Here is a 27684-nt window from a genome sequence, read left to right as displayed (position 1 = left end):
AATTCAGAGTAAAATATAAAATCATTGATGCTGCAAATACCGGGGACTAAAGACTTTGTGCTTTAATTTCTATTATAGTATTTCAATTTGGATAGTTGGTTATTCACTTTATTCTTCAGAAAAGATTGATCGTAAGAGACTTTAGGTTCCTATTATCAATCAAACAAATTAAGCTGTAATTGTTGTCTTAAGAGTTGTTCTTGCATCAACTACTAAGCCACCAGTATTATTGTAGCAGTAGATTCCTTTTTTTAGTTTCCAAGTAGTAGTTGTTACCATAATCATTCCTAAAAAAAAGAGGAGTTGATTCAAAGAACTGCCCATTTGTAAATTTCAGTCAGGTTTTTGCTGTAGCCACCCATGCTAAGAAGCAAGTCTCCCCTATTGCTGAGAAGAGAGATTTAGCTAACTACGCCTTTGCCTAAAGTTACCATTTGGTAAGTTGTAGTTTTAGTGACTTACAAAAAATTAAGCCAACATTAACCTAAAAAAAAGAAAATTGCCTACTATCGCAAAATGAAACATCATAATAAACTAACATCAAAATTAACTTATAATGGCTACAAAGGTTCACAACATGAGCTATCTTCAATAATGTTATGCTTATGCTACTATCTTCATGGAAATCAGATACAACACAGTCAAAACAATTGGGGCATATATGTCAAAAAATATTGTAAACAGTTACACTCTACCTACTTATGGTGCATTGTTACAAACAGATCTATTACCGTGCAAGAGCTTCCATACATGCAATACCCTGCAGCAACCATGTTTTTGCCTGCTTGGAGTACAGATTTCAAGCTTCCTTCACTATCATTCTTGAGCATGTATATCCCAAAAATCTACAAGAAATCAACACACTTTTATAAGTGCCTATTTTTTCATCGTTTTCAACAGAATAAATGGAACCATGCCTATGCGCTAATGCTGGTGAAAGAAGCAACAATTACAAACGTGCCATTAGTTAGCAAAGAAGCAGTTTAGAAGGTATGATGAGGTATACTAGTCTTGGCCTAGAGGAAGTTGGATCAATCTTGATCAATGAACTTTCATGCTTTTAAGGGCCAAGATAGGCATAGGCTCCTAGTCTATATAAAGACACAAGAGTACATGTATTTTTGGATCAGATCAACGGTTGGCATGTTTTAAGTTTAAGCATCTTGGGGTCAAATTAGAATAAGATGTTTTGACAGGTGGACAGCAGTAGAATCCTTTTGAAGAATTTTTGGCCAGGGCTGAGTATTAGCCTGTTTGAGCTCAAAATGACTTACAAATCATATTCATCCAATTGGTATCAATAGTGGTTAAAGACACTTGTGCCTTCAAATCAAGTTAATGATTTTAAATTGCCCTTGAAATTAACCAATAGTAAAGATTCTTGACTCTGTCAGGAAAAATGGTGTCTCAACCATAGATTAAAATCTCTCCAAGAAGTGGCAGATATCTCTGCTTCTCACGAGAAGTTGGTCACTTCTCTACAATAAATCACGAACTTCTCATGATAACTACTTCTCACAGGCCCCACCAGTAAAATTGGGATGCCTAGTGACTTGCCCAGTTATTGTTTATTTTGCAATTTTGAGTGTGGAGAGAGGAGAAGGGTATTGGTAGAGAAAGTCCTTGGCAATGGATTCGAAATTGACCAGTTCTTACTAGAGCTACTGGGAAGGAGAAGAGGCAGATGTGGACTAGTTTCATATTGTACTTGATATTTGTATTCTCTTATTTTTTTACAAAGAATATTTTCTATTTTTAGTTTGTTTCAGAGTTCAGAGTCTGACTCCACATGAGGATGCGATTTTGTTAAATATTGCATTTATATATATATCTAGATCAACTTGTTTGGGTTGTTTACTCATTTATTGACTCATTAGATGCATCTCCTTATTGAACTTTGTGAAAAAATGCATTTCTAATTATATTTTTATTTTTAAAATTCCTGATATTTTCCCAAGAAGTTACCGATTTATCTCCAATATTTGTCAATGACTTTTTTTCCGCCTCGCCGAAAAAGTGGCAGAGAACGAGATTTTGAACTATGGTCTCAACCATACAATAATAAAAACGGTACTGCTGATAAAAGGTACTACTGATAAGTGATTACGAGGGATAGCAGTGTGGCCCAGCAGGGGTTTTTAGGGGTAGCACCCCACAAAATATTATTTATGATTTGTTATTGTGAATCCTAACTGTTTATCATGGTCATAGATCTAGTGTTGGATATTATGTGTGCTTTGTTTGCCCTAGAAGGCAGCCCTATTTTAACAGGGCATTGTATTATGATGCATTCTGGGAATCTGATAGTTGTTGAGTTGCCACTGGATCTCCATTGGTGATACTCCTGAGAGAAGCTTGCTCTACAAGTATATTGTAATCTATTGTTTATTTCTGAGTAATATATTGCACAGCTTTTAGAGTGTAAGGTGTGTCTCCTAAAACGATTTTCCCCACATAATCACTGTGTTATGGTATGCATGTTATTTATGTTTATTTGTGTATAGTTTATGTAATTGTTGCAAAGATCTGAGAAAGTTTTTAATAACCCTCCTCTCAAGGCTAGTGTATGAAGTTGTTCCGCTACCTTGCTTCCTTACAGATTGACAGGTGGTAGCACTCTTCATGGAATTAAAGCTAACTAAAGATTTAATCCTCGAAGGTAGAAACAGCTTTTTGGGGATGGTTTACCGTTTAGATAAATGGCTAGGATGAAAGAGATGCAGCAGAAGCTTTGTAAAACAAAAAAGACAAAGATGGCATGCCTCTTTGCTTTGCAATTTCATAAAATTCAAAAGATGGTATAGTATTTTACCCTTTTTCCATTATTAATTTTATTTTTTATAACGCATTCTTGAGAACAGGGAAGCATGCTAGAAAAGAAAAGTCAGTGGGGTGTTTATCCAAAGAAGGAAGACAAAGTGGTTAGTAAATAAAATTGTGCACAAGGAAAATATTTAAGTAGGTCCCCTTAGACCAAATTGTGATAAGTTCATTTTGAACGGATAAAAATCTGTATTGTGCCTTCCTGTAAACCTCCTCCTATCTATTGGGAGAAATAAAAAGTTTTAAGGTTTTAGTGTGTGTTCAATTCAGCTTCCTTATTGTGTCTGTGTTTTCTGAATTGATTTAATGATTGAGTGATTGGTTGTTGTTCATTTGAGCTCAATGAGACATCCAGTTTCCATTAGTGTATAAATCAAAAACTAACAAGATTTATTGAAACAATATCAAAGAGGGTGTTAATTGTAGTTTTACTGTTCCAATTGATACTCCACAATCGATGTTTGAAGAACCATCAAGAGGATCAAAACATACACAGTACCTGCACAAGGATAAAGTCCAAACAAATGCACCTTATCAGGAAAGAGCCCAAGTTTCTAGTCATGAACAGATACCATTGCTGAATAGAAAAATCCCCACAGACAAAAATTTGAAGGAACACCTTCCCCTTTTTGATGGCTCTACAAACAATGCATCCTCATCCTCCTCAGAAACAAGAATGCTCTGCAAGAATTTAGCAGTTATCGAATAAATTTATGTTGAAAGTTATCATGCATAGACACCAGTGAACTGTTGATCAGTGTACAAAGGAATCAACAGAGCGAACCCTTTATGCTGGTTTACTTTATAAAATTAACTTACTGTGCGCCCACTGCTTACAAGAGCCTTGATAAATACTTCATTTGAGAGAACATCTAGTTTTTTTTGCTCCTCCCCCTGAACGTAGATACAAGCAAAAAGATATTCAAATTTCTTGTTAAATAATTTACCAGGAACAGGTATGCTATCCAAGGAGTCCTGAGACATAAATTCTTGAAACCAGCCTTCTTATAAAGAGAACTTCATTCATATTCAAAAAGACATAGAGAAATTGTTTAATACAATCAACAGCGGATTCAAATCAACAAAAATGCATGTACTAACCTGCACATTGGTCTCTCCTGCAAGACCAATAAGCTTGGCGAGTCCCGCCTGCTCAAGCAACATTGACATGAAGATGGAATAAGTTGAAAAAATAAAATATTCACCCTTACCTAATGCTGCTTGTCATGATTTTTTTATTATCAATGAAGCAATTGGAAAGATAGTTTCCACCAGTTTCAATGATCAAGTTACAGAACATAATTACAGAAGATGCAAACAACACACAATATGATAGCTAATACCATATTAACTACACGAAAGTAGTCCAGAAATTCAGATCATAGATGGCATCAGATATTTGCAGTTTAATAATTCATAAACAAATCAAAGATTCTAAATCTACCTATTTTCTCAGGGAATCCATCAAACTCTGTTATTTTTTAGATAGTATAGTAGAGCACCCAATCCATCTATAATGAAACAGGCTTGGCTGTTTCTTGTATTGACCTTTAAGGAAAAAATTCCATGGCCATGCAGCTAACATAAACCAGGAATCTGCTCAAACTGAATTGCATAGTGATCAAAATAGGGCCAGAAATAAACTAGATATAACAGAATAATCTAAATAATAAGGCACCAAAGAAACTATTTCCCAAGTATCATGGTTCCTTAACTATTCTACAGAGAGTTGGGCAGCATTCCATGCTTTGCTTTACCTGTACGAGTCTTATTTAAAGAAGGGAAAATCAATGGTCAAAATATCAAAGTTTCCTGAACTATTATAACTTGTCTTCATGAGGAAGGGAAAATGATTCTACCTCCTAAACAAATAGTGGATACCATGGATAGACGGGTAATCAACAAGGTTCTTACAGAACTTTTTCTATAATTGACCTTTAGAGGATGCATATTGGGAGAGACTTGGCATATTCAGCATCCTTCATTACTGCATCAGTTGGAAACCAGCCAATTTGAAAAGAGAATAACTACAATGAACCCTAAAACAACACAAGAGTAAATATAATCAAGGGATTAAGATTTGGCTATGAAGGTAGACACCCAAGATCAAGAAAGAAAGCGCAAAGAACTCAAAACAACAAAGTGACTGAATAAAGTCATTCTCTTCGAGGATGCAATGCGCAAAAGAGAAGCAAGGGAGATAGATGTTTCTCAAATGAGAGCTCCAAGTGGATATTAATATGCAAAACCAATGTAGGATAAAGGAGATGTAGTTGAATGTGTGCACATCATCTCCATCATTCTAAGAAATTACAAGTCACATAATGCAAGTACAACCTAAGTAGGCACCTAGCTAAGCAAGGTTATCCTACTCTAGGAGCATGATATGCAATAAAATACATAAAGTAAATGCACCAAAAGCCCCCAATAAGTATAGCTTAGGTGGATAAGAAAGACAGACTGATGGGTCTTGACAAATATGTAGCATTTTAGGTACCCATGCCCTTGATTTGTCTCTCAAGAGTTTATGAAGGATTAGAACCTCAAAAAACACCTAAACATGCCCCCAAAATGAAGTCCTCCCAAGAGAGGGAAGCCTCCTTGAATACCAAGACAGAGGAAATTACTAGATAGCCTTCCCCTCAAAGAACTTTCCTCCTATGCCGATCATAGATGCTCAATTGTGAATGTTAAAGATGATCCACAATTTCTCAATATTATTTCTCGTCGCATGGCCTCAAGAGAAGTTGATATATGTCCCTAGCAAATGGATTTGTGTTGGAATTCCAACATTTTCCCCAAAGTGGTAGCTTTTCCATAGACCACCTTCCACCACAAGATCTTAACTAGTGAACCAATGATGAAGCTTGGGTTTGCCAGCCCATTCATATACCCTCTTTGCAATACACATGAATAAATCTTAGACCACCTCCTCGTACAATGCAAAAGAGCACAAGCCTATTGAAGATATTTCCAAGGTAAGCTTGGTTGGCATGGTCCTCTTCCAAATACTCTACAGAAAATCTTCACTAGTTGGCCAATACAAAATAAAGGCTTACTATGGGCTCGACCATGGCGAGCCATCCTTGTGATGGTCATTTAGTACATATGGAAAAAAAGGAACACAAGGATTTTCAAGGGTGTGGAGGCCTCAATCAACTCACCTATGAATAAAATTCAGATTGGGGCTTGTGAACACTTAACATGAATGTGGCCAATAGGAAATGCAAGTATTATTCATCTCGGGATGACCAAATAATTAAGACCTGGAACCATTTATTTACCCAAAAGGGGACTTTATCCAAACTAAGAGTGGTTGTACCTCTACTTCCTGGTTACTCCCTTGTAAGGGCAGATTGAAATTAAATTTCATAGGGTCCTCCAAAGGAAATGTCATACCTTCAAGTGTAGGCTTTATCATTCAAAATGATGACAGAAAACTCATTTGAGGTGGCTCTACTAGACTCCTGGATAGCACCAATAATAATGTCGAATATGCTACACCACATGTCACTTTGTCATTGTGCGGGGTGAAAATCATTAAGAGTGTGGACATTAAAGGAGATTCTTTGAATGTTTTCAAAGGTGTACATTCTAATAAAGCCCCTAATTGGAAATCTAAGATGTGGATCAATGGCATTCGTGTTTTCTTGGAAAAAGATGAAGATTACACTGGAAAGCACATAGTTTGAGAAGCCAATGCAGAGACTAATCTTCTATTCAATCACAAAATTTATCAACCTGAAAAATCAGTCACATTGATGTGTCCTCTTTGCATGGCATCCAAGAATTTATCGGATGGTAAAAGATAGGATTACCACCAAAGATCTATGCAATCTTCAATATAGTGGGGCTGTCCACATATGCTTCTCTTGTTAGATTCCATAAGAACTTCTTGACACTTGCTCCATATGCAAAAGTTTATAAATGTTATTAGGATCTTAGATCACACTTTTTATAGTTAACCTAATGCAACTTGTTCTAGTTTTAACTATGTTACCCCAAGTTTCTAGGACAGGGGGGCAGGAAAATGAGTTTCCGAGACATTTTATAATCCAAAGCAGCATATGTCAGGGAATGGCTATATATATCCACACACACACACACACATAACATTGTAACAATCAACATAGCAACATACTAACATTTACTGATCTAAAATTGTTGAATCAATGATCATTCATTGAATCATCATAGAATAAAGCATTAACTGGATCAAATGACTTCAAATTTCAAGTTAATGCATTCATAGTGTTGGCTAAAAATTTTGCAAGTCACTAAGACTACAACTTACAAAATTGTGACTTTAGGCAATGGTATAGTGTGATAAATCTCTCCTCTCAGCAATAGAGGAGGCTCCCTTCTTACAGCAGGTGGTTTTAAATTTTAACAGAGACTTAACTGAATTTACAAAATGGACGATTCTCTTTATCTTCCTCCTTTTTCAAAATGATGTGAAAAACGACTTCAAATCTAGCAAAAAGTATCTACCACTATGGTAATGCTAGTGGTTCGGTGGTTGACTTTAAAAAACTCCTAAGATAGTAGTTATTATTCTATTTGGTAGATTAAGAACAAGGGCCCAAAGTCTCTTGTGATTAATCTGATTTGAGGAATATCCATAAGAAGTAGCAAGGTGCAAAGTCTCTTACTAATTGTATTGAAATAAAATTCTCAAAGTTGAATCTCAAAGTCTTCAACTCTCAGTAATTGCAGCCACTATTAACCATCACAATCTCTTTCCTTGAAGCACAAAGTCTACAAGAAACTAAACTGAATGTTCAAATTTCATACAAGAGAAGATAGTAAATGAACACAAGAACGAAGAACTAATACAACATAAGAAAACATTACTTAATCTCAAGATTTGCAACACAAAGTTTGCAAAATCTTGCTTCTTTTATTCAATTCTGAAAATTGTACCATGAAACATAGTTTTTAAAATACAAGATCTCCAAGCATAGCTTTCTTGCCTAAAACAAAGATGATAATATACAATGAGCTCTTTATTTTTTCAACTTAGTTTCGTATTTCTCTGAGATAGATCATTGTTTAATTGGCTAACATTGATCAATCAATCGACCACGATTTGTATAATGAATTTTTTTACTGAAGCCTTTTGAAGTCCTTTTCGTTTTTCATTTTATCAAACCTATGCTTGATTTTTGAAGCCTTCAATGTCCTTTTTTTCCTTTTTTACCGTGTGTTTAGTTGCTTTTAGTCTTTTTATTTCAACCAATCTCTTGCTTTCGGTTTTCCCTTCGATTCGGTATATCTTAGGGCTTAATCGAACTTGGCAGTCAAAAGATATGATCATTTAAGTGCCCAAAATGTGGACACTCTAATTGAAATTGCATATTTACAATATCATACTATATTTTAATGTTGACATTCACTTTTTGAAAAATATAACATAAATTGACTTTATGTTATGTTTTTTATGTTACATTACTGCTTAAATTTATCACTTAAAGTGACTATAGAGCACTTTATGTTATATTATCACGTTGAGTTGCTTTCAAATTTCTCACTTACGTGACTTTATTAACTATATAGTATAATGAGTTACTTTATGTTTTATTTTAAAAACATTTAAGTTAAATATTACTTTTTGAATAATATTTGCACATTATATAAACTATATAGTATAAATATAAATTTTGACCCAATTAAGCATGGTTACCGGGAGACCCGTCTCCCCCCTAAAAGTCGCGTCTCGGAGATCGAGACTCGTCTCGGAGACTTTTCGCATCTCCGGAGACCTCAAAAAAGGTTGGAGACTTCACGACGAAGTCTCCTAAAGTCTCCCCGTCTCCTAATCCAAAAAGTGAAGTCTCCCCGAAGTCTCCTGGTAAAATATAAATGTAAAATATAATATTAAATAATTTTATATATTTTAGCCCTCATTTTAATGTCTTTAATACAAAAATTAAGACCACCGACAATTTAAATGATTAAATCATTTAAAATATTTTATTTAATAAATTAATAACTTTAAAAACATTAGAAAACTTTTTTTTAAATATTTTTATTCTACAATTTAAATGATTAAATCATTTAAAATATTTTTGGAGAGTGATGATTTTTTGGAGAGCATGATAGCTGAAGACCTTGAGATGGATGATCACAACCTTGTGGAGTAGATGATAGTACCATCAACATACTAATACTAGATAGATTTATGTTTTTTGTTTATTGTACAAAGTGTTCATTTTTGTTTGCATATTAGCAATTCAGCTTCAAACTATACTTTTTTGAATTTAAAATTTGAATATGTAATGATAATCTGAGAGATTATCAATTTGATACGATGGTGATAGTATGCAATATTCGAAAAACAAATGTCTATGAGATACAATATTGTGATCATGTGAGTTTTGAAATCTTTGACTCTAGGTCTATTTTAATTTTTAATGTGACATTACTATTATTATTTACTTTAGTCTTACAGTATTACTATTTTCAAATTTTGTATTTACTTTTAGTATTAGACTCTTTAAACTATTTTAAAAAAAAAAAAAAAAATTTGCCGTCTCCAAGTATCCCCGTCTCCTATTTGAAAAATTGTCGTACCAGTACCAGTACTAGTACCGGAGACCTCAAAGTCTCCCCGTCTCCTGGTGACCTTGCAATTAAGTAATATTGACTCAAAAAACGGTTAGACATGCACTTAGTCGGCCATTTAAGTTGTGCAAACTCAACTTACATGTCTTTACTTGTTTTGATGTGCAATTTGCACTAGAAAGGCATGTAATGGGCTTCCCAAAGTCCACTTTGCACAAAAAATCCCCTTTACATGTTAATCACTTTACATGTAATTGCCTCTTGAGAGTGTGATTTGCACTAGAAAGGTAAATTTATGGACTTAGACAAATAAAAACTAAGTTTTTAAAAACATGTAATGGTCATCCAAGGGTGCAATTGCATAGAAATGGCTTTTTACATGTTAGTTGTTACATGTAATGCCTTCTAGAGAGTGCGATTTTGCATTCTAATACATGTAATTGCATTCCAAATCCACGATTTAGCCTTCAAAGGCCAAAAATGCCCGAAGCATATTACATATTGCATGTTTTAAAGCGTGCACTAGGACTAGGAGAGTGTGATTTGCTTCTTCAACTCCATTTACATGCATTTTAAAACATGTGTTTGCCGATAGAGAGTGCAATTTGCTTTCCCCACCTTCAAATGTATGCATTTTGAACATGTAAACTTGTCCATAGAGTGCATTTGGGCATTTGAATACATGTAAATGCTTTTGGAGACCACGATTTTGCATCTTGAAGCCAAAAACAGCTCATGCTTTGGCATTTATAGGGCACGCTTTTGACAAAAACACCCAGATTTCTTCCTTTTCAAGCCACGAAATCCATCAACGAGGCATTTTTGAGTTTGGATGCACAAATTGGCATTTGGGATTCACCTTTTTTTACCTTTCCTTGTAAAAAGCTCATGTTCATGCATTTGAAGGGCACATTTTTGCCCAAAAATGTCCCAAATACATAAGTTTTTCCAAAAACGTTTTGCATTTGGAGGTGTGAGGATCACATTTTTGCCATTTGCATGTAAAAATGCCCCATGTTCTGACATTGAAGGATCACATTTGCAAGCTTTGAAATAGTCAAGAGCTATTTGGGAAATTTGAATTTGGAGGAAAGTCTTTCATTCCAAGTTCACAATCTTCCACATTTGGCTCTTTGAGCTCCAAGTAAGTAAGATTTCAGCTTTGCTTGTCTTTTCTTACTTTGCTATTTTGTTGCATATTTTGGCTTATCTTTGTCCATTTGTTCAAAGTCATGCCATATATTTTGCAAATTTTCTTTAAATAAGATGAAAACTTCTCTTTTCAAGTGCTTGAAACTTCCCCAAACTCCAAAAACAAAATTACATGTAGGAGAGTGTCTTGATATTTGCCATGTCCAAGTCAACAGCCACAGGTATATTTTTCGTTTTGTGCAAACTTTTTCTTGTGGTTTGCTTGCTTGTCTGGTTTCCTTTTTTTAAAGAAAGTTGAAGAATTTTTCCCAAAAATGCAAATGCATCCACATCCTTTCACATTTCACCATCTCGTACAAGTGCATATTACGTCCATTTTCTTATATATGCAATCACATCCATTTTCTCATTTACATGTAATTACATCCTTCGAACCCAATTACATGTTTAGGTGAAATTACATGTAAATCACTTAACATGTAATTACATTAGAAGAGCTCAATCTAGTAAAAGGTCACTCTTTTAAATACCAGAGTCATCATTTGCGCACATCCCTATGCACCTAGCTTGCATTCTTGGTCATCCCAACAAAAAACCATCATTGCCCACATGCAATCCATCATTCTAAGTCTTACTTCGGCCCTATTGGTTCCCAAAACCGCAAATTGGAAATCCAAGAGCCTGCCACTTCTCCAATAGGATTTCTCAATTAGTTCTGGCCAACGAACAGGAATACCTCTCGATTCCCCTGCACTTCAAGCTCCACTACACCCAGGCGGGTAAACCTTCACCTCAAACGCTAACTATTTGGTTCAAGGCTTTTATATAGCGAATTTAAACTTTGGAGTTCTTCAGTTGGCAAGGTCCTCAAACCTGATCAAAATAAAATAGGATCTTGAATACTTGATAATTGAATGTTTTGTATAAGTTTTGTTAATCATGAATTTGATGCTTGTAGAAGGAATATATATAGATTTTCTGACTTCAATAAGAAGACCAGTGCCTCTACTCATCCGGGCTATAGAGACAACTTCAGTGAATTTTCACGTACAACTTCATAATGTTTTATACACTTTACAACCAACAATTAAACAATCAAGATGCGACAGATCAATTATTATGCAATCTATAAATTAGTCCAGATTGAATTTTAACTCCTCTGGCAGGGAGACAAACTGGATACAAATACGGAAATGATTTAATATTTCACAATATCTGTAATGATCAAATTTAAAATGCTAAATGATCATGTCCACTTATCCGACATTTAAATTGTATATAGAATTCCAGAAGATAATTACAAAGGACGATTCGCCTACAGTTTAAATCTCCATGCCATTTAAAAATAAACAAAAGACATTTTATTTTATTTTATAAATAAAATAATGGAATTTACATTACAAAGCCATATTGAGCCCTTATTCCTCCTTACAAAAATATATAAATATAAAATGCTTCTTCTCAATATCTCAATGAATGTGAATGTTCACTGCCACAGAAATAATGATCAACTTCAACGTTAGTTTAAAATATGCTATTGAAATCATTAACTTCATCTTCACTTATTCCTATTTGAAAATGTGTGCTCCAAGGTTAATGATTGTGCTCTGTGTGAATGAGATGTCTAGAGGTGTTCAACGTTTTCTTCTTCCCGCACATCATCTCTGACTGGGATTTGTAGCATATATTTGCTTCTTTCATTTCCTAATCCCTTGCTATTTCCTTGTTCATTGTGTATCATCTACTTCTTGGCTAGTCTTTTTGAACCCGTGAATGAACGTTCAAGTGCAACATGACTAATTAGAACCTCCTTCACAACAGACGAGGCCTCAAATACTTCATCAAATCTCCATTAGAATGGACTCATTAGCAAGAAGCTAGCACAAATATACAAGGAATTCTGCAAAAGCATCTCCCTTTGCCAGATATGTATCCGACAATCTCGTGCAAAGGTGAAAAGGAATCTCACGTATTAAAAGGTTGTTGAACCAACGGAAAGCAAACTGCAAAACTCAAGCCCTTCCTCCTCCATATGCTATGAAATAGGTTTTTTATTGATCTTTGTCTTCCGTCTTCTGATTTTCTTTGTGCGTTTGGAAAGTTTGATATCTGGAAATTGAATCCGATCAAATATCTATGATAAAACTCCAAATATTCTTGTGAATTCACGGTGATTCATCTACTATTTTTTGGTGGTGATTCTTATTTCCGGAACTTTATAAATATCCACCCTCAAGATGCACCAAGCATTGTGAGATTTGTTCCCTCATTCAGTCAAACTTCTCCTTTCACAAGTACCACGTGGTAATTAATGATTAGCATCTTGAACGACATATCATATCTGCTCTCTCCTTCATTATTGATTATTTATGGCCTGTAGTTGTTATAGTCATATGCCTGAGAAAGCTACTCCTAGATTTATGTTACTTTCAGAGCAATATTTATGCTATCGTTTTGGCATTGGAGTAAATTTTAGACTTCTAGCAATTTGTCTTTAACTTCCCCAATTTAACAAGCTCTATCTTCCATAGCTTAGGAAACATATACTCCTTTTAATATGATTCTGTCACTGCAACAAATAGTCTCTACTTCATTATTTCTGAATCTCCCAGAGTGTCTCCTTCAGATTTTTATTGATGGCCAAGATATATGTCTGTCACAGTCTTTGTATTAGTTTGTTTCTTCATCAGACTTCAGAATTAATATTGGCAAGGTAATTTTGCCCAAATATGTGTTGCTGCATATATATGTTGATGTTCAATATCATCTCTGTCACATGATTATATGATTGTTATTCCTTTTTGTTAAACACAATCCTTTGACCACCTTCATTATTTTCTTGACTGAGTGAATTACATCTCCCATACCATGAGTTTTTATGTTTTACCTTAAATATTTATGTCTCTTATACCTTGCAGTATATCTACCCATTGGCTGAGTGTATCCATGTATCACTATTTCTATGTATACATCATGTATGTTGCAAATTCTTTATTCACTTTTGCCACTAGTAATATTCATGGCATCTTGATTCGTTTGACAATTTGAAAATAATCTCCACATCATTCAAATAGTGAGTTCGGCTTCATAGTTATGACATTGGTAATGGTTATTCTAACAATCCCATCATGGCTCTCCAACATTATCTCTCAAATGGAGACCTTATTTTTTGCCAATAAAATAGGGCTCCATCAATGGCTTTTTTTGGGGACGTATGCTCCCTGTGACCATAGTGAGAATCCAGCTATCTCTAGTGAAGCAGACCAAGCATCAATGCTTTACATGATGCAAGGTGAAATCGGATAACCCCGGGCCCCCCAAAAGTGAACATTGTGTCTTTCCTCTATTGAACACCCGATTCTGATCATGTAACACCACCTTTCTTCTGATCATGGCCTGCTGCCTTGTATTTGCTTCATCAATGCTGGCTTTGGCGTCCGACTTTTGTTCAGCCTTCAAGAAATCATCAAGTGCTTTATAGCATTTGCTGAATGGAATATCTTTAGATTCATGCATGTGAACATTCATACAAGCATCTAAATAAATCTTCTTTGCTTGATTGTCTGCTTGCACACAATCTACCCCACATCTATACTCCGAACATTGTTTCTCCTCACAACAAGGCTTTGAGAGTGGCTCAAATTCAAGAACCTCTTTTTGATCAGCTAGGACACATGGAAAATTTTCACAACTATTCTTCACTCTATCTTCCTTATTATGCATATCTGATTTTGTATCTCCTTCAAAGCTTTGCTGCAACTCCTGCTCATGGGATGAACTAGAAGATATCTCACCTTTTGAATGTACGTCATGAGTTTTATCAATTTCAAAATCAGACCTGCTATCTTCATCATGATGCTGCTTGACTTGATTGCAAAGAAAATCCTCCCCAAACAATGGATTTGAGAATATAGTGAATTCTGATTTGTCTATTACTTCTTCAAATAATGGGTTTACGTACATGGAGAAATCAGGCATACTATCATGAGAACTTTCATCTGAATCAGCAAATGTTTCATCAAATAGTGTACTAATTTCATCCTTCTGGGAATCATTATCTGCTTGACCAGTAAGATGGATATCTTCATCAACAATATATCCTAAGACTTCTTCATGTTCATATGTTGTATGTAATTCTATACCATCTTCACTATATGATTCCTTGGAATGATCATCTCTTTCACCCAATACCTCTTCAGAATGCACTGATCCGTCACCTTTCTCACCATAGTGAATTGAGAAAAAATTTGAGCCATTTTTCTCAACATGCTTATGATATTCCAGATCTAACAAGGCTGAAATCTCCTCCACACTAAGAGAATCTTGTTCCTCATTTTCACATTCACTATCACTTGTAAGCATATGAATAACATCATGGGCTGATTCTCCTTCAGAATGCCTAAAATTTTCATCTCCATTTGAATCTGAAATTTCATTTCACTCATATGTTATTTCAGTCTCGCATTCATTTTCCTTTGCAACCAGCTCATTATCCATAAATTTGAGAAAATTAGCAAACTAATGATCATATAAGAGGCCTAATTCCCGCATCCTGTAGAGAAGATCAGATGATGGAGGTTTGTATTCTGAAGGTATTTCTTGATAAGCATTGAACATTCTCATAAAGAATTATGTTGCGGATTCATTTTCTTGCCTTTCTAAATTCAAATATGCATCCAAAGGAGATATATAACTTGGACTTTCATCCAATATTTGGCAAAGAAGCATCAAATCCGGGTCATCTGGTGAGATTCTCAATTCACAAAACTTTCTTATCAATTCCTTGCGTGAAGGCATGATGTTTGAAGTTACTTCCCAAAAAATATCCACCATCCTTATAAACAAATGTGTCGATGTCTCGCCTTCATATCTTTCTAGATTGAAAAATACATCTAAGGGGTGTATGTATTCTTCCTCCATGGTGTAACATAAATCCGCCTCCTGATCATAGTACATATTGTCCATGTTAGATAATCAAATCATCTCCTTCTAAGTCCTCTCCCTCAACAAAGTTACCAACTGAAATTTTATTGAATAGAGTCACCAACTCTTTCGAGGAATGTATTGATCCTCCAAGTTCTTACTTCCAGCAGAGTACACTTCCAAACAAATTGATACAACTTATGATACTGATCTACGAACTTAAAAATTCTAGGTAACTTCACAATATGTATTGCAAGTAACTCTCCCCAGCAGAGTCGCCAATCTGTTGGTTCCCAAAACCGCAGATTGGAAATCCAAGAGCCTGCCACTTCTCTGATAGGATTTCTCAATTAGTTCTGGCCAACGAATGGGAATACCTCTTGATTCCCCTGCACTTCAGGCTCCACTACACCCAGGCGGGTAAACCTTCATCTCAAACATTGACTATCTGGTTCAAGGCTTTTATATAGCAAATTTAAACTTTGGAGTTCTTCGGCTGGCAAGGTCCTCGAACTTGATCAAAATAAAATAAGATGTTGAATACTTGATAATTGAATGTTTTGTATAAGTTTTGTTAATCATGAATTTGATGCTTGTAAAAGGAATATATATAGATTTTCTGACTTCAATAAAAAGACCAGTGCCTCTGCTCATCCGGCTATAGAGTCAACTTTAGTGAATTTTCACGTACAACTTCATAATGTTTTATACACTTTACTGCCAACAATTAAATAATCATGATGCGACAGATCAATTATTACGCAATCTTTAAATTAGTCTAGATTGAATTTTAACTCCTCTGGCAAGGAGACAAACTAGATACAAATACAGAAATGATTTAAAATTTCACAATATCTGTAATGATCAAATTTAAAATGCTAAATGATCATGTCCACTTATCCGACATTTAAATTATATACAGAATTCCAGAAGATAATTACAAAGGACGATTCGCCTGCAGTTTGAATCTCCACGCCATTTAAAAATAAACAAAAGACATTTTATTTTATTTTAAAAATAAAATAATGGAATTTACATTACAAAGCCAAATTGAGCCCTTATTCCTCCTTACAAAAATATATAAATATAAAATGCTTCTTCTCAATATCTCAATGGATGTGAATGTTCACTGCCACAGAAATAATGATCAACTTCAATGCTAGTTTGAAATATGCTATTGAAATCATTAACTTCGTCTTCACTTATTCCTATCTGAAAATGCGTGATCCAAGGTTATTGATTGCGCTTTGTGCGAATGAGATGTCTAGAGGTGTTCAATGTTTTCTTCTTGCCACACATCATCTCTAACTAGGATTTGTAGTGTATATTTGCTTCTTTCATTTCCTACTCCCTTGCTATTTCCTTGTTCATCGTGTATCATCTGCTTCTTGGTTGGTCTTTTTGAACCTGTGAATGAACGTTCAAGTGCAACATGACTAATTAGAACCTCCTTCACAATAGATGGGGCCTCAAATACTTCATCAAATCTCCATCAGAATGGACTCGTTAGCAAGAAGCTAGCACAAATATACAAGGAATTCTGCAAAAGCATCTCCCTCTGCCAGATATGTATCCCACAATCTCGTGACAAGGTGAAAAGGAATCTCACGTATTAAAAGGCCATTGAACCAACGGAAAGCAAATTGCAAAAACTCAAGCCCTTCCTCCTCCATATGCCATGAAATAGGGTTTTTATTGATCTTTGTCTTTCGTCTTCTGATTTGCTTTATGTGTTTGGAAAGTTTGATATCTAGAAATTAAATCCGATCAAATATCTATGCTAAAACTCCAAATATTCTTGTGAATTCACGATGATTCATCTACAATTTTCTGGTGGTGATTCTTATTTCTAGAACTTCATAAACATCCACCCTCAAGATCCACCAAGCGTTGTGAGATTTGTTCCCTTGTTCAGTCAAACTTCTCCTTTCATAGGTACCACATGGTAATTTATAATTAGCATCTTGAATGACATATCATATCTGCTCTCTCCTTCATTATTGATTATTTATGGCCTGTAGTTGTTATAGTCATATGCCTGAGAAAGCTACTCCTAGATTTATGTTACTTTCAAAGCAATATTTATGCTATTGTTTTAGCACTGGAGCAAATTTTAGATTGCTAGAAATTTGTGTTTGACTTCCCCAATTTAACAAGCTCTATCTTCCATAGCTTAGGAAACATATACTCCATTTAATATGATTCTGTTACTGCAACAAACAGTCTCTACTTCATTATTTCTGAATCTTCCACAGTGTCTCCTTCAGATTTTTATTCATGGCCAAGATATATGTCTATCACAATCTTTGTATTAGTTTGTTTCTTCATCAAACTTCAGAATTAATACTGCCAGGGTAATTTTTCCCAAATATGTGTTGCTGCATATATATGTTGATGTTCAATATCATCTCTATCACCTAGTTATATGATTGTTATTTATTTCTGTTAAACACAATCATTTGACCACCTTCATTATTTTCTTGACTGAGTGAATTACATCTCCCATACCATGACTTTTTATATTTTACCTTAAATATTTATGTGACTCTTATACCTTGCAGTATATCTACCCATTGGCTGAGTGTATCCATGTATCACTATTTCTATGTATACATCATGTATGCTGCAGATTCTTTATTCACTTTTGCCACTAGTAATATTCATGGCATCTTGATTTGTTTGACAATTTGAAAATAATCTCCACATCATTCGAATAGTGAGTTCGGCTTCATAGTTATGACATTGGTAATGGTTATTCTAACAATCCCATCATAGCTCTCCAACATTATCTGTCAAATGGAGACCCTATTTTTTGCCAAAAAATAGGGCTCCATCAGGCCCACTCCATCCAAAGACATATGCTTTCTGGTTCATTTCCAGCCATCACGTGTTCCATGACTATCTAATCAATACTCCAAGCACCTTGTTCATTCATAGACCCGTCATCCACACTCGATCTCAAAGCTTTCATGGATACAATCTCATTGAAACTTTCATGTTGCAGCAAGTCAAAATATGTCAGAATTTCTACAAAGAATGAAGACATCCACTAAATAAGGTGTGTTTCGAATCAAAAGTAGTAGTAATTCATTTGGTCTCCATTTTCCCAATGACTGTCCAAGAACCTAAGTTCGTGTGGGAATGCATCAAACACTTTACTTCAAAAACAACAAGTTAAAGGTATTGATGGAAAGTTGTTCCAAGTTTACATTCGGACACCATCGAGAAGGTCTTCAAAGTATTAGGGACTCCATAATATGTCAATCTACAAAGGAGAATTCGCAACAACTCGAACGACAAAAGGCTTGATCATATCAAGTTTTCAAATGACAACTAAAAACTCATCAAAGAGAATGCAATCATGCAGAATACAGCATTCCTTGATCACACGATTATAATGAAGTACAAGGCTTTTGTTGATAGTCTATAAGATTGATTCATTCAAAATCAACAATTTCAACATTTTCTTCAAGTGTTTTCCATCTTTGTAGATGCACAAGATGGATTAAATGTAATCCAATCACATATAATTCAAATGTCTATAATGTAATCGCATGTATCCGATTACATGTAATCCAATAATTCTTCTCACCTGGTTTGACCGGGTCAAAGTGGTTAAGTTGCTCCCACTTTTTCCTCCTTTTTCTTACTTCTTTTCCTATATAAGAAGTCCCCCCCTCATTGTAAAAATGATCTTTTATTTGTATGCAAGAAAGCTTTGAAGAATTGTGCAAGCATAACTTTGATTGTGTAGTACTATTTTCATGAAAAGTGAATACAAAGAAGTGATTTGAGCTGAAACTTTGATTGAGTGCAATTGTGATAAGTGCAAATTGGAAGCTTTGACAATAATTTGTGTCTATTGTCTTTGATTCGGGTTATTATTATGTGTTTAATCATAGATCATGGTGAGTTAAGAAGCAATCAGAGTCAAAGCTTTGACTGGGAGTGATTGTGGTAGTGCATAGACTACAAGCTTTAACTGTAGCTTGTATCGTCGTCTCAACTCACAAAATAAGCTAGAATTCCCCACTTCTGGAAGTCTTTGCACCCTAACGGTAGAGGCTATTCTTATAGAATAGATTAAAACAAGACCTAGAGCCGAGCTGGTACGCTTTCAATCAGCCTTTGAATTGGTGTTGGTTTATCGAAATCATCGTTTACAACTACTAGATAGAAGTGTAATTAAAGATTTCATCTTGCCCATTATTCGCTCCATGGATAAGTGAATTCTTTCCTAAAAGATAAGAGGAAAGAATATTGGTAACACCTTTACAAATCTCTCAGCTTCTTGCTTACCTTGAGTTGATCCAAGGAACAATGTGAAGGGGGAGTCTTCCTTTTAAGGTAGGAGAGTTTGTCTCATCATATGATGTGGCTGGTCATCCTATTTTTCGACTAGATTTTAACAAAACTATTGGTTGCAAAATATCCACCCAACAGCCTTGTTGCCTACAACAAAGATGATAATATACAATGAGCTCTCTACTTTATATAGGAATAAATTTGAGAATAAGGTGGAGAGAAAAGAGCAAACTGTCAACCACCTTAACTTATTCAACAACTATGACTTATTCAATGTTGGAATGCCTAATGAACTCATAACCTAATTGCATGAAGCGATTATATAAGTACATGTTTTCCTATACTCACAAAGTAGTTTTCTTCTACATGCAATCTATCATAAATCTACACCTATTGCTAGAAAGCATAGAAAAGAAGGGCCTGCGCCACTTGAGAGAGAATTATTTTGCCCTGTTTATTTTAAGCTTATAAATTTTCCAGTTCATATTTAACAAATATAGCTTTGCAAGATTGGAAAACACAACTTAACTGAAGAAGCTATAAAGAACATCGGTGACCCAATAAGAATCTCACATAACTCAAATGTGACGCATACGAATGTGGTGCAAACTGGGAAATGATCCAAGACCATGTCCAAAACACATTTTTAGATGCAAAATAGGGGAGAGAACCCAGTACTTGAACGCATTTTAATAGTTGTAATAGGAGTTGTTGACTTGATACCTACACTTATTGACTTAATGCCCAATTTTTTTGACAACATTGTACCAATACTTGTGACTGTAAAGTTGTTAGTACAATGATGACTACCCAAAATTGAATAAAATGTATCCTTGGCTATAAAAATTAACCGATGATGTGATGCCACATCAGTTGTGCAAGTACGGGTACCCTTTATGCACGACCATTGGTCTCACTTTTTATTTGGGTTGTTTTGGACAATTTGGCAAAAAGCATGCTGATGTGGCATCATAATGGGTGATGTGGACTTGAAACCTTAGTTATAGGTAGATGACTCACCAAATAAGCTTCTATAAAAAATTGGGAGTGATTTGAAATTTCCACATAGGATTTTGATAAGCGTGACGTTAGGGTGTTCAAGTATCAGGTCCTCTCCCCTAGCTAATTCAAAGAATTGAAGGATCATTGCATGAAATGCGGTAACTATACAAACAAGAAACTAAACAACAAACATATTTTTGATTGATGGATGATTGTCGAGAACCCAAGATGCTCTTGCATCAATTAAGAAACTCAAATTAACTACTTGTGATAGTCAAAGTAATGAAGAATAAACATGATTGAAGCAAGAGTACAAAGGTCAAGACATCCTCCTATAAGGAATCAACTCAATCATCACAATTTAGATATTGGTTGAAGACACGCAATTTTGAGATGCAAGGACTATCATACCTCTAGCCTAAGACCTCAAAACCAATATATGAGTTTGTGTGTGTGTGTTTAGAAATTGTCTTATTTTTATACTTGGCCGACAAATTTGAATTTAATGGAAAGTGAAAAGAAATTAAAAATGGGCTAACCCTCAAAAGAATAAAAACATAGAAGATAAAATGGCTTAGAGCCAACCTAACCTTGAGAGGGAAAATTAGTCAAAGCAAGAGATGGTCAATAAAGGGCCGACTCATGCTAACTATACCCAATATCAAAGGCATATATATAAGGTCAAGGACAACTGGAGGATAGGGAGCAAGACACAAAGAAAACATATTCAATTATTGCAAAGCACCGATTAATTAATTAATACCATAGCCAACTCTAAGTAGTGATTAATTAATTATTAATCAAGTTGACTCCCAAAAAGAATCAATTATGAAGAGATCTAGAAGGGAGACAGCTACAAGATTAAAGGGGCGTAGGGGGAAGGACATGCCTCATCCTTTCCAAGATATAAAGGGTCTCAAGCATTGACTCCAAAAAGGCAATCAATCCAAGCAGAAAAAATCTAGAAGACAACTACAAACAGCCATCGGGTCTCAAGTGTCAACTCCAAAAAGGCAAGCAATCCAAGCAGCAAAAATCTAGATGACAAATACAGATAACTATTTAAGATATCATTTATAATAGATCAGATTGCAATAATAATTTGAGTTACTATGGTATGATAGAATAATTATAATGCTGATGCATATTTTGAAGAGCACACGATTATACTAAGAGGACGAGGGGGGTGAATCAGTATAATAACAACTTATGCAATTTTAAACTTCAATCCAAGCAATTAACTTCAAATGTTGAAATGAACCATTATGCAATCCACAAAATTACATAAGAATTTACGTGGAAACCTAATGCGGGAGAAAACCACGGCAAATAATCGCTTTTTATATATAAACTTGATCTTTTATAATGTTTTGTAGGCTTCAACCTACTAGAGGCTCCAACTCTTTTATGAGCACCAACTCACTAGAAGCTCCAACTCCCACACTTCATAAGCTCCGACCTACTGGAAGCACCAACCCCCACTATGTTCTTCATGAGCACCAACTCACTGCACTCAAACTTCTCTTCCACCTTGATAATGTTGCCAACTCAACTGATGGTGGACATTTTTCTTGCACAATTATTCCTTCCCAATTTTATATTTGCATATACATTTCTTCTACATTTTTCTTTTAAGAAATCTGCAACTCTTTTCTTTTCTTTGTCTAAGAGCTTACTGTCTTCAAAGAACACTCTTCCTATATATATATATATATTAGATTTATTAAATCTGAATATGTGTTCTTTAATAGCTCCTCATATGATCCATTTACTTACATATATCAGAATAAATTTACTCTTCTATCTCATTCTGGATTCACACTCTTATCTCTTTATGATATATTATGTAAACTTGAATTGAACACCCACTCTTCTTCTAAATCTGCATACATATATCTGAGAATATATATTTATTTCCTTTGTTTACTGTTCATATCTTTCACACTTTTTCATTATCCATCACACATACTTTGATGTATATATGTAAATAAACTGCAAATTTTACTCCACTCATATATGCTTTACTCTTTACCTCTATTCTTCACCCTACACACTTTAATCCCAATTATGATTTCTATATATATTCTCTTAAAAAAATGTGACTTTTTGTGAAGAGATGTCTTGCTTCAACTCAATTAACGATGTGTCTTTTGATTATGTGAATCATGAAGAATTTGAGCAATACAAATACACAAGACCCGAAGGATACCTACATGCAAGAACCTGTCATAGAGAAGAAAAAGCAAAGAAGAGGCAAGGGTTTTGCTCTGAAATTATGTAAATTATATTATCAAATTGAAAGAATGAGAGATAATTACAAAAGATCAATCCTTATAGAAGGAGATCAAAAATCTAAAAGGGAAACCCTAAGACGTAAATGACATTTAATATTACCAATTAATTATTAAATAGAAATGCAAAGTGCATAAAGTGAAATCTTAACAAGGGAGTAAACGTAATTTAATAAATGATATTAGATTAATGCTTTACTCTAACACCCCCCCTTAAGATGAGCAACAATGCAACTACAAACAATGTAGAAAATGCAAGGAAACAAGGCAATTGCTGAAAGCAAACTTGGGTCCCGGCAACAAGGCCTAATGAGGTACCCAATCACAATCAAATCTCTACGAAATGGAGAAACAAGAAAAACCACATGGGAAAAACCCTACTCCAAAAAGAGATAGCAAGAAAAGGACTCATCACTGAGACCCCCCAAGGACAACTTCCTTCACCCCAAGCATAGAAGCAATTGAAGATACCGCAAGGATGCAAAAGGTTTAGTGAAGATGTTTGCAACCTAAATAGCAGTGGGAATGTACTCCAAGCTCAAAGTGCCATCTTGAATCAAATGCTTGATGAAGTGCATGTGAAGCTCAATGTGCTTGGTCCACTAATGCTCAACTGGATTGCAAGAAATGTGTTCAACACTCTAATTGTCACACCACAGAAAGGTGGGACTATCAGGAGGAAATCCAAACTCTGTCATCAACTGTCGAAGCCACAAAACCTCCTGACTAGCTACAACAAACTACCCACAAGTTGTCTGTATAAAGTAGAATCCATTGTAGGAGTAGTGCAAGTGGTAGATAAAACAACACCCAACTAAAAAGGTGTGGGAGCAGGCTTTCAATCAAGCATGTCGAATCTCTAAAGCATATCAAGAGTATACTTCTGCTGGAGTATGGCTATCCCATCCAAAGCTGAACAACTTGTAGGCCCAAAAAATAGTGCAGAAGTCCAAGGTCTGTTATCTCAAACTGCTCTCTCAAGGTTCACTAAACACTCTGTATCATAGAGGATGAGCAACCTGTAATAATGAGATCATCTACATAAAGCACAAGTATCAATAAGTCAGGCCCATGATGCTGAATGTAAACTACAGGATCGAAATGACACAAAGTGAACTGTGAAGCAAGCAAGAAGGAATCCATCTTCTCATACCAAGTCCGAGGGGCCTATTTGACACCATATAAAGATCTTTGAAGCCTGCATACCAATGAAGAGTCCTACACAAAACCATGAGGCTACTCAATATAGATCTCCTCATGAAGGTCTCCATGCAAAAAGGCACTCTTCACGTCCATCTAAAAAATTGTCCATTATGCAAGGAAGAAAGTTGGTTCGATATTGAATCCATCCATACAAACTCTAATATTGACTCTGAAATACTAGTTGCACTGTATCTAAACAAGACCACAAACCCTTTGAACAAAGAAGCCACTCCATATGAGATCCTCATGTGTGAAAGTTGTGTGGGTTTAGAAGCACTAGACAAGAAGAGGTCTCGACCATTGTTTTAAGAAGGGGTTTTGAAGTTTTTTGATATGTTGATATTATAACAGAAAATAATGAAAAAAAAAGCCCTACAATGCAAAAGCCCACACCCCATCTTCCAAAAGGAATGCATATACAAGAATAGAGCAAAAAGACATCAGTTGTGTATCACAAATAACTAGCACAAAATATTGGTGAAAAGACCGAGCTCGAGAAGAGCTTTCCGACGCTTTTTTCGGATTGAAAAACAGAGCTATAACGAGCAAGTTATGCTCCTGGAAGATTGAAGACATCAACGGACTTCCAGCAAAAAAATGGGTACCAAACTAGAAAAAAATCCAAAAAAATATTTACGCCATTGTCTTCGTCTCTAAATCAGCTTTCCGGCACTTTTTTCGAATCGAAAAAAAACCCCTGTATGCTGAAGTTAGAGCGAAAAGATTGCCAGGGCCTCCATATAACCAAAAAAAATAGCAAACCCTTTAAATAAATGAAAAAGGGGCTAAAGTTAAGCCCTCAGCCCTCCCACATGACCGCAAGCTAGCAGCCAAGCAAAGTGGGAGCGACGATTGGGTGGTGAGTCGGTGGTGGTGGGACATGGGTGGTGACTGGGTGGCGAAGCAGTAGCATAAGGGAGGAGCAGTGGCAGTTGAGCGATGTTGACCACTGATGGTTTTGTTGTGACGGCCTGTGGATAACAGCGGACTACTAGACACCACGACGGTGTTTTTTTTAAACTGCCTGCGCAACCAATCACGTTTTTTGTATTTTTTTGCCTCATAATGTGTGTCAGAGGTCATACAACCCTAGTATGCAAAAACAAATTGCCTCCCTGGTCGGCATTGTCCAAAATCAACAAATTTTATATGAAAATGGGGGTTTCGACGCCTTTTGAATCCAACCATGAAGTCTCTTTGGCCTCAAAGTGCTCCAAAAATCTGAGATTCCCCTATTTTCATAGAAAATTTTCATAGAAAATACCCAAAAAATGTCAGACTTGTTTTGTCAAACCCTCATTCTTCTTTTTCTCCAAATACTGAACAAGCTACAACAGATCCAGCTCTGATACCATGAAGAATTTGAGCAATACAAATCCACAAAACCTGAAGAATACCTACATGTAAGAACCTGTCATAGAGAAGAAAAAACAAATAAGAGACAAGGGTTTTGCTCTAAAAATATGCAAATTATATTATCAAACTAAAAGAATGAGATATAATTACAAAATATCAATCCTTATAAAAGGAAATCGAAAATCTAAAAGGGAAGCCCTGAGAGATAAATGACATTTAATAATTACTAATTAAATGGAAATGCAAAGTGCATAAAGTGAAATCTTAAGAAGGGAGTAAAGGTAATTTAATAAATTAAATTAAATTAACCCTTTACTCTAACAAATCATTGTCTTTGCTTAATAATTATTTTCCTTTTTAACCATGGAGCCTTATCTCTCATTAACACCACTTGATAATAAATTTTAATAGTTTGCTCAAATATTAACTTCCTGATTCGTAGAATGTTTGACCACGTCTTTTGCCTTTGATTTCATCACTGACTTGGCAGATGAATTATCCATGATATTGTTTATGTCATCTGAACTCCAGACAGTACATCTCACAACCCAAATTTGTCTCCATACTTCAAATTGATGAGACTATAATCACTGCCCCATTTTTATAAATTTATTACATAATGATTACGTTCTCTTCAACTCTGTCTTTTATTACTTGAACAATTGTTGCTGCTGAAATACATAGATTATAATTGTCCTTTCAAGAATCATACTTAACTCCCGACTCCACATATTGTTTTGACCACATCTCTTGGAATATTCATATTCATGAGTCACTGTTACCTCAAATTCAGACTGACTTTATAAATGGTGATGCAAAAATTGTTTGTTCGGCTTGTACTCAGGATGGCATGATCGCTGTTCAAATTTGTAATCTATTACTTATTTTTATCACCGTCTTTCCATGGTTTGGCATCCATGATTTGGTAAAACTATCGAACCATTTTAAATTTGGGTCTCAGCTATTTATAACTTGTTGTTGCTCTCTCAGAATCAATTATATAATCTGAACTTTGTCCTCCATGGCTGGCATGGATCTAATTCCAAATACATCTTAGAAACCTGATATTCCTGTATAACTATCATCTTTGCTGACTTTGAATCACTGACGTCGCTGCTTGTGTGTGAATGTTCTGAATGTTGCCATGAACTGCTGCTTTAATTCCAACGTTTCCAATGCTCAACTTCTTACTATGGCCTTATGATGTTTGAACACATATATCTGGCATCTTCCAAAGTTCTGAATATATTATGGCTAATGCAGCATATATTTTAATATATTGTTTGAATGTCTTCGCATGCACCTGATATTGTGTGAATGAATTTTCTATATACTGCCATCATTTGTTGATATGTTTAAAGTTAAACTATCGGGAGGTTCTTGGAATGAAGTTGTTTCACCAATTCGTCTAATTTTCTCATACCCATGTTAGATACACTAAGTAATGCTGCTCCTATAGTTAGGAATGTTTATTGAAGAGTCTTGACAGCATCTCTTAATTTACTTTCTTTGTCATTTCTTTTTATAATCTTACCTTCATATCCTGTGCATACTCTTCACTACATTGCTGTTGTATGTTGTCTTATAGCATGGTAATCTAATAGTAATACAATACTGCTGCATCAATGTATCACTTGTTTCTTTATATATCTAAACTCATAATATAAGCTTTTCTTGAAATATCTAAACTCATGATATAAGATTTTCTTTATATATCTAAACTCATAATATAAGGTTTTTCTTTGATACCTTTGCACAGATTAATCTTCCACTGATTAAATCATCATGTTATAGGCAACTAGAATCTCATCTCTTCATTTGACATCAATGACAACATCACAACAATCTTCTAAGTGCCTTTGACATCAATGACAATATTCCATCATATTTGAATGAATATGAATATTGATATATTATATGCTTAGAATAGACATATGCAAGTCTCTAATATATTTGTATGCTTAGAACAGATATACACAATGTAAAGTTGACAAACCCATTTACCTACAATAATGAGCCATATTAGGAAGAATAGGAAGTGCAAGGAGAGGGAATGGTGAGGCCT

General features: G+C 35.0%; 1 protein-coding gene across 2 annotated transcripts in view; it reads right to left on the bottom strand.

Moving 5' to 3' along the window:
- The window catches only part of LOC149544225 (fructose-1,6-bisphosphatase, cytosolic-like), a 119264-nt gene that overhangs the window by 84328 nt on the left and 7252 nt on the right, over positions 1-27684 (bottom strand). For both annotated transcript variants that reach the window (XM_089798741.1, XM_089798740.1), the window contains exons 2-6: positions 3925-3972; positions 3643-3717; positions 3443-3504; positions 3256-3322; positions 732-845 (exon numbers count right to left, since the gene is read on the bottom strand). In XM_089798741.1, the coding sequence (XP_089654867.1) occupies positions 732-845; positions 3256-3322; positions 3443-3504; positions 3643-3717; positions 3925-3972 (366 nt within the window). The remainder of the gene's footprint in view (positions 1-731; positions 846-3255; positions 3323-3442; positions 3505-3642; positions 3718-3924; positions 3973-27684) is intronic.

Source organism: Cupressus sempervirens, chromosome 8 (assembly GCF_028749045.1).
Source record: "Cupressus sempervirens isolate cs-2001-9-10 chromosome 8, ASM2874904v1, whole genome shotgun sequence".
NCBI classification, from domain to species: Eukaryota; Viridiplantae; Streptophyta; class Pinopsida; order Cupressales; family Cupressaceae; genus Cupressus; species Cupressus sempervirens.
This window is presented reverse-complemented; position numbering and strand designations above follow the sequence as displayed.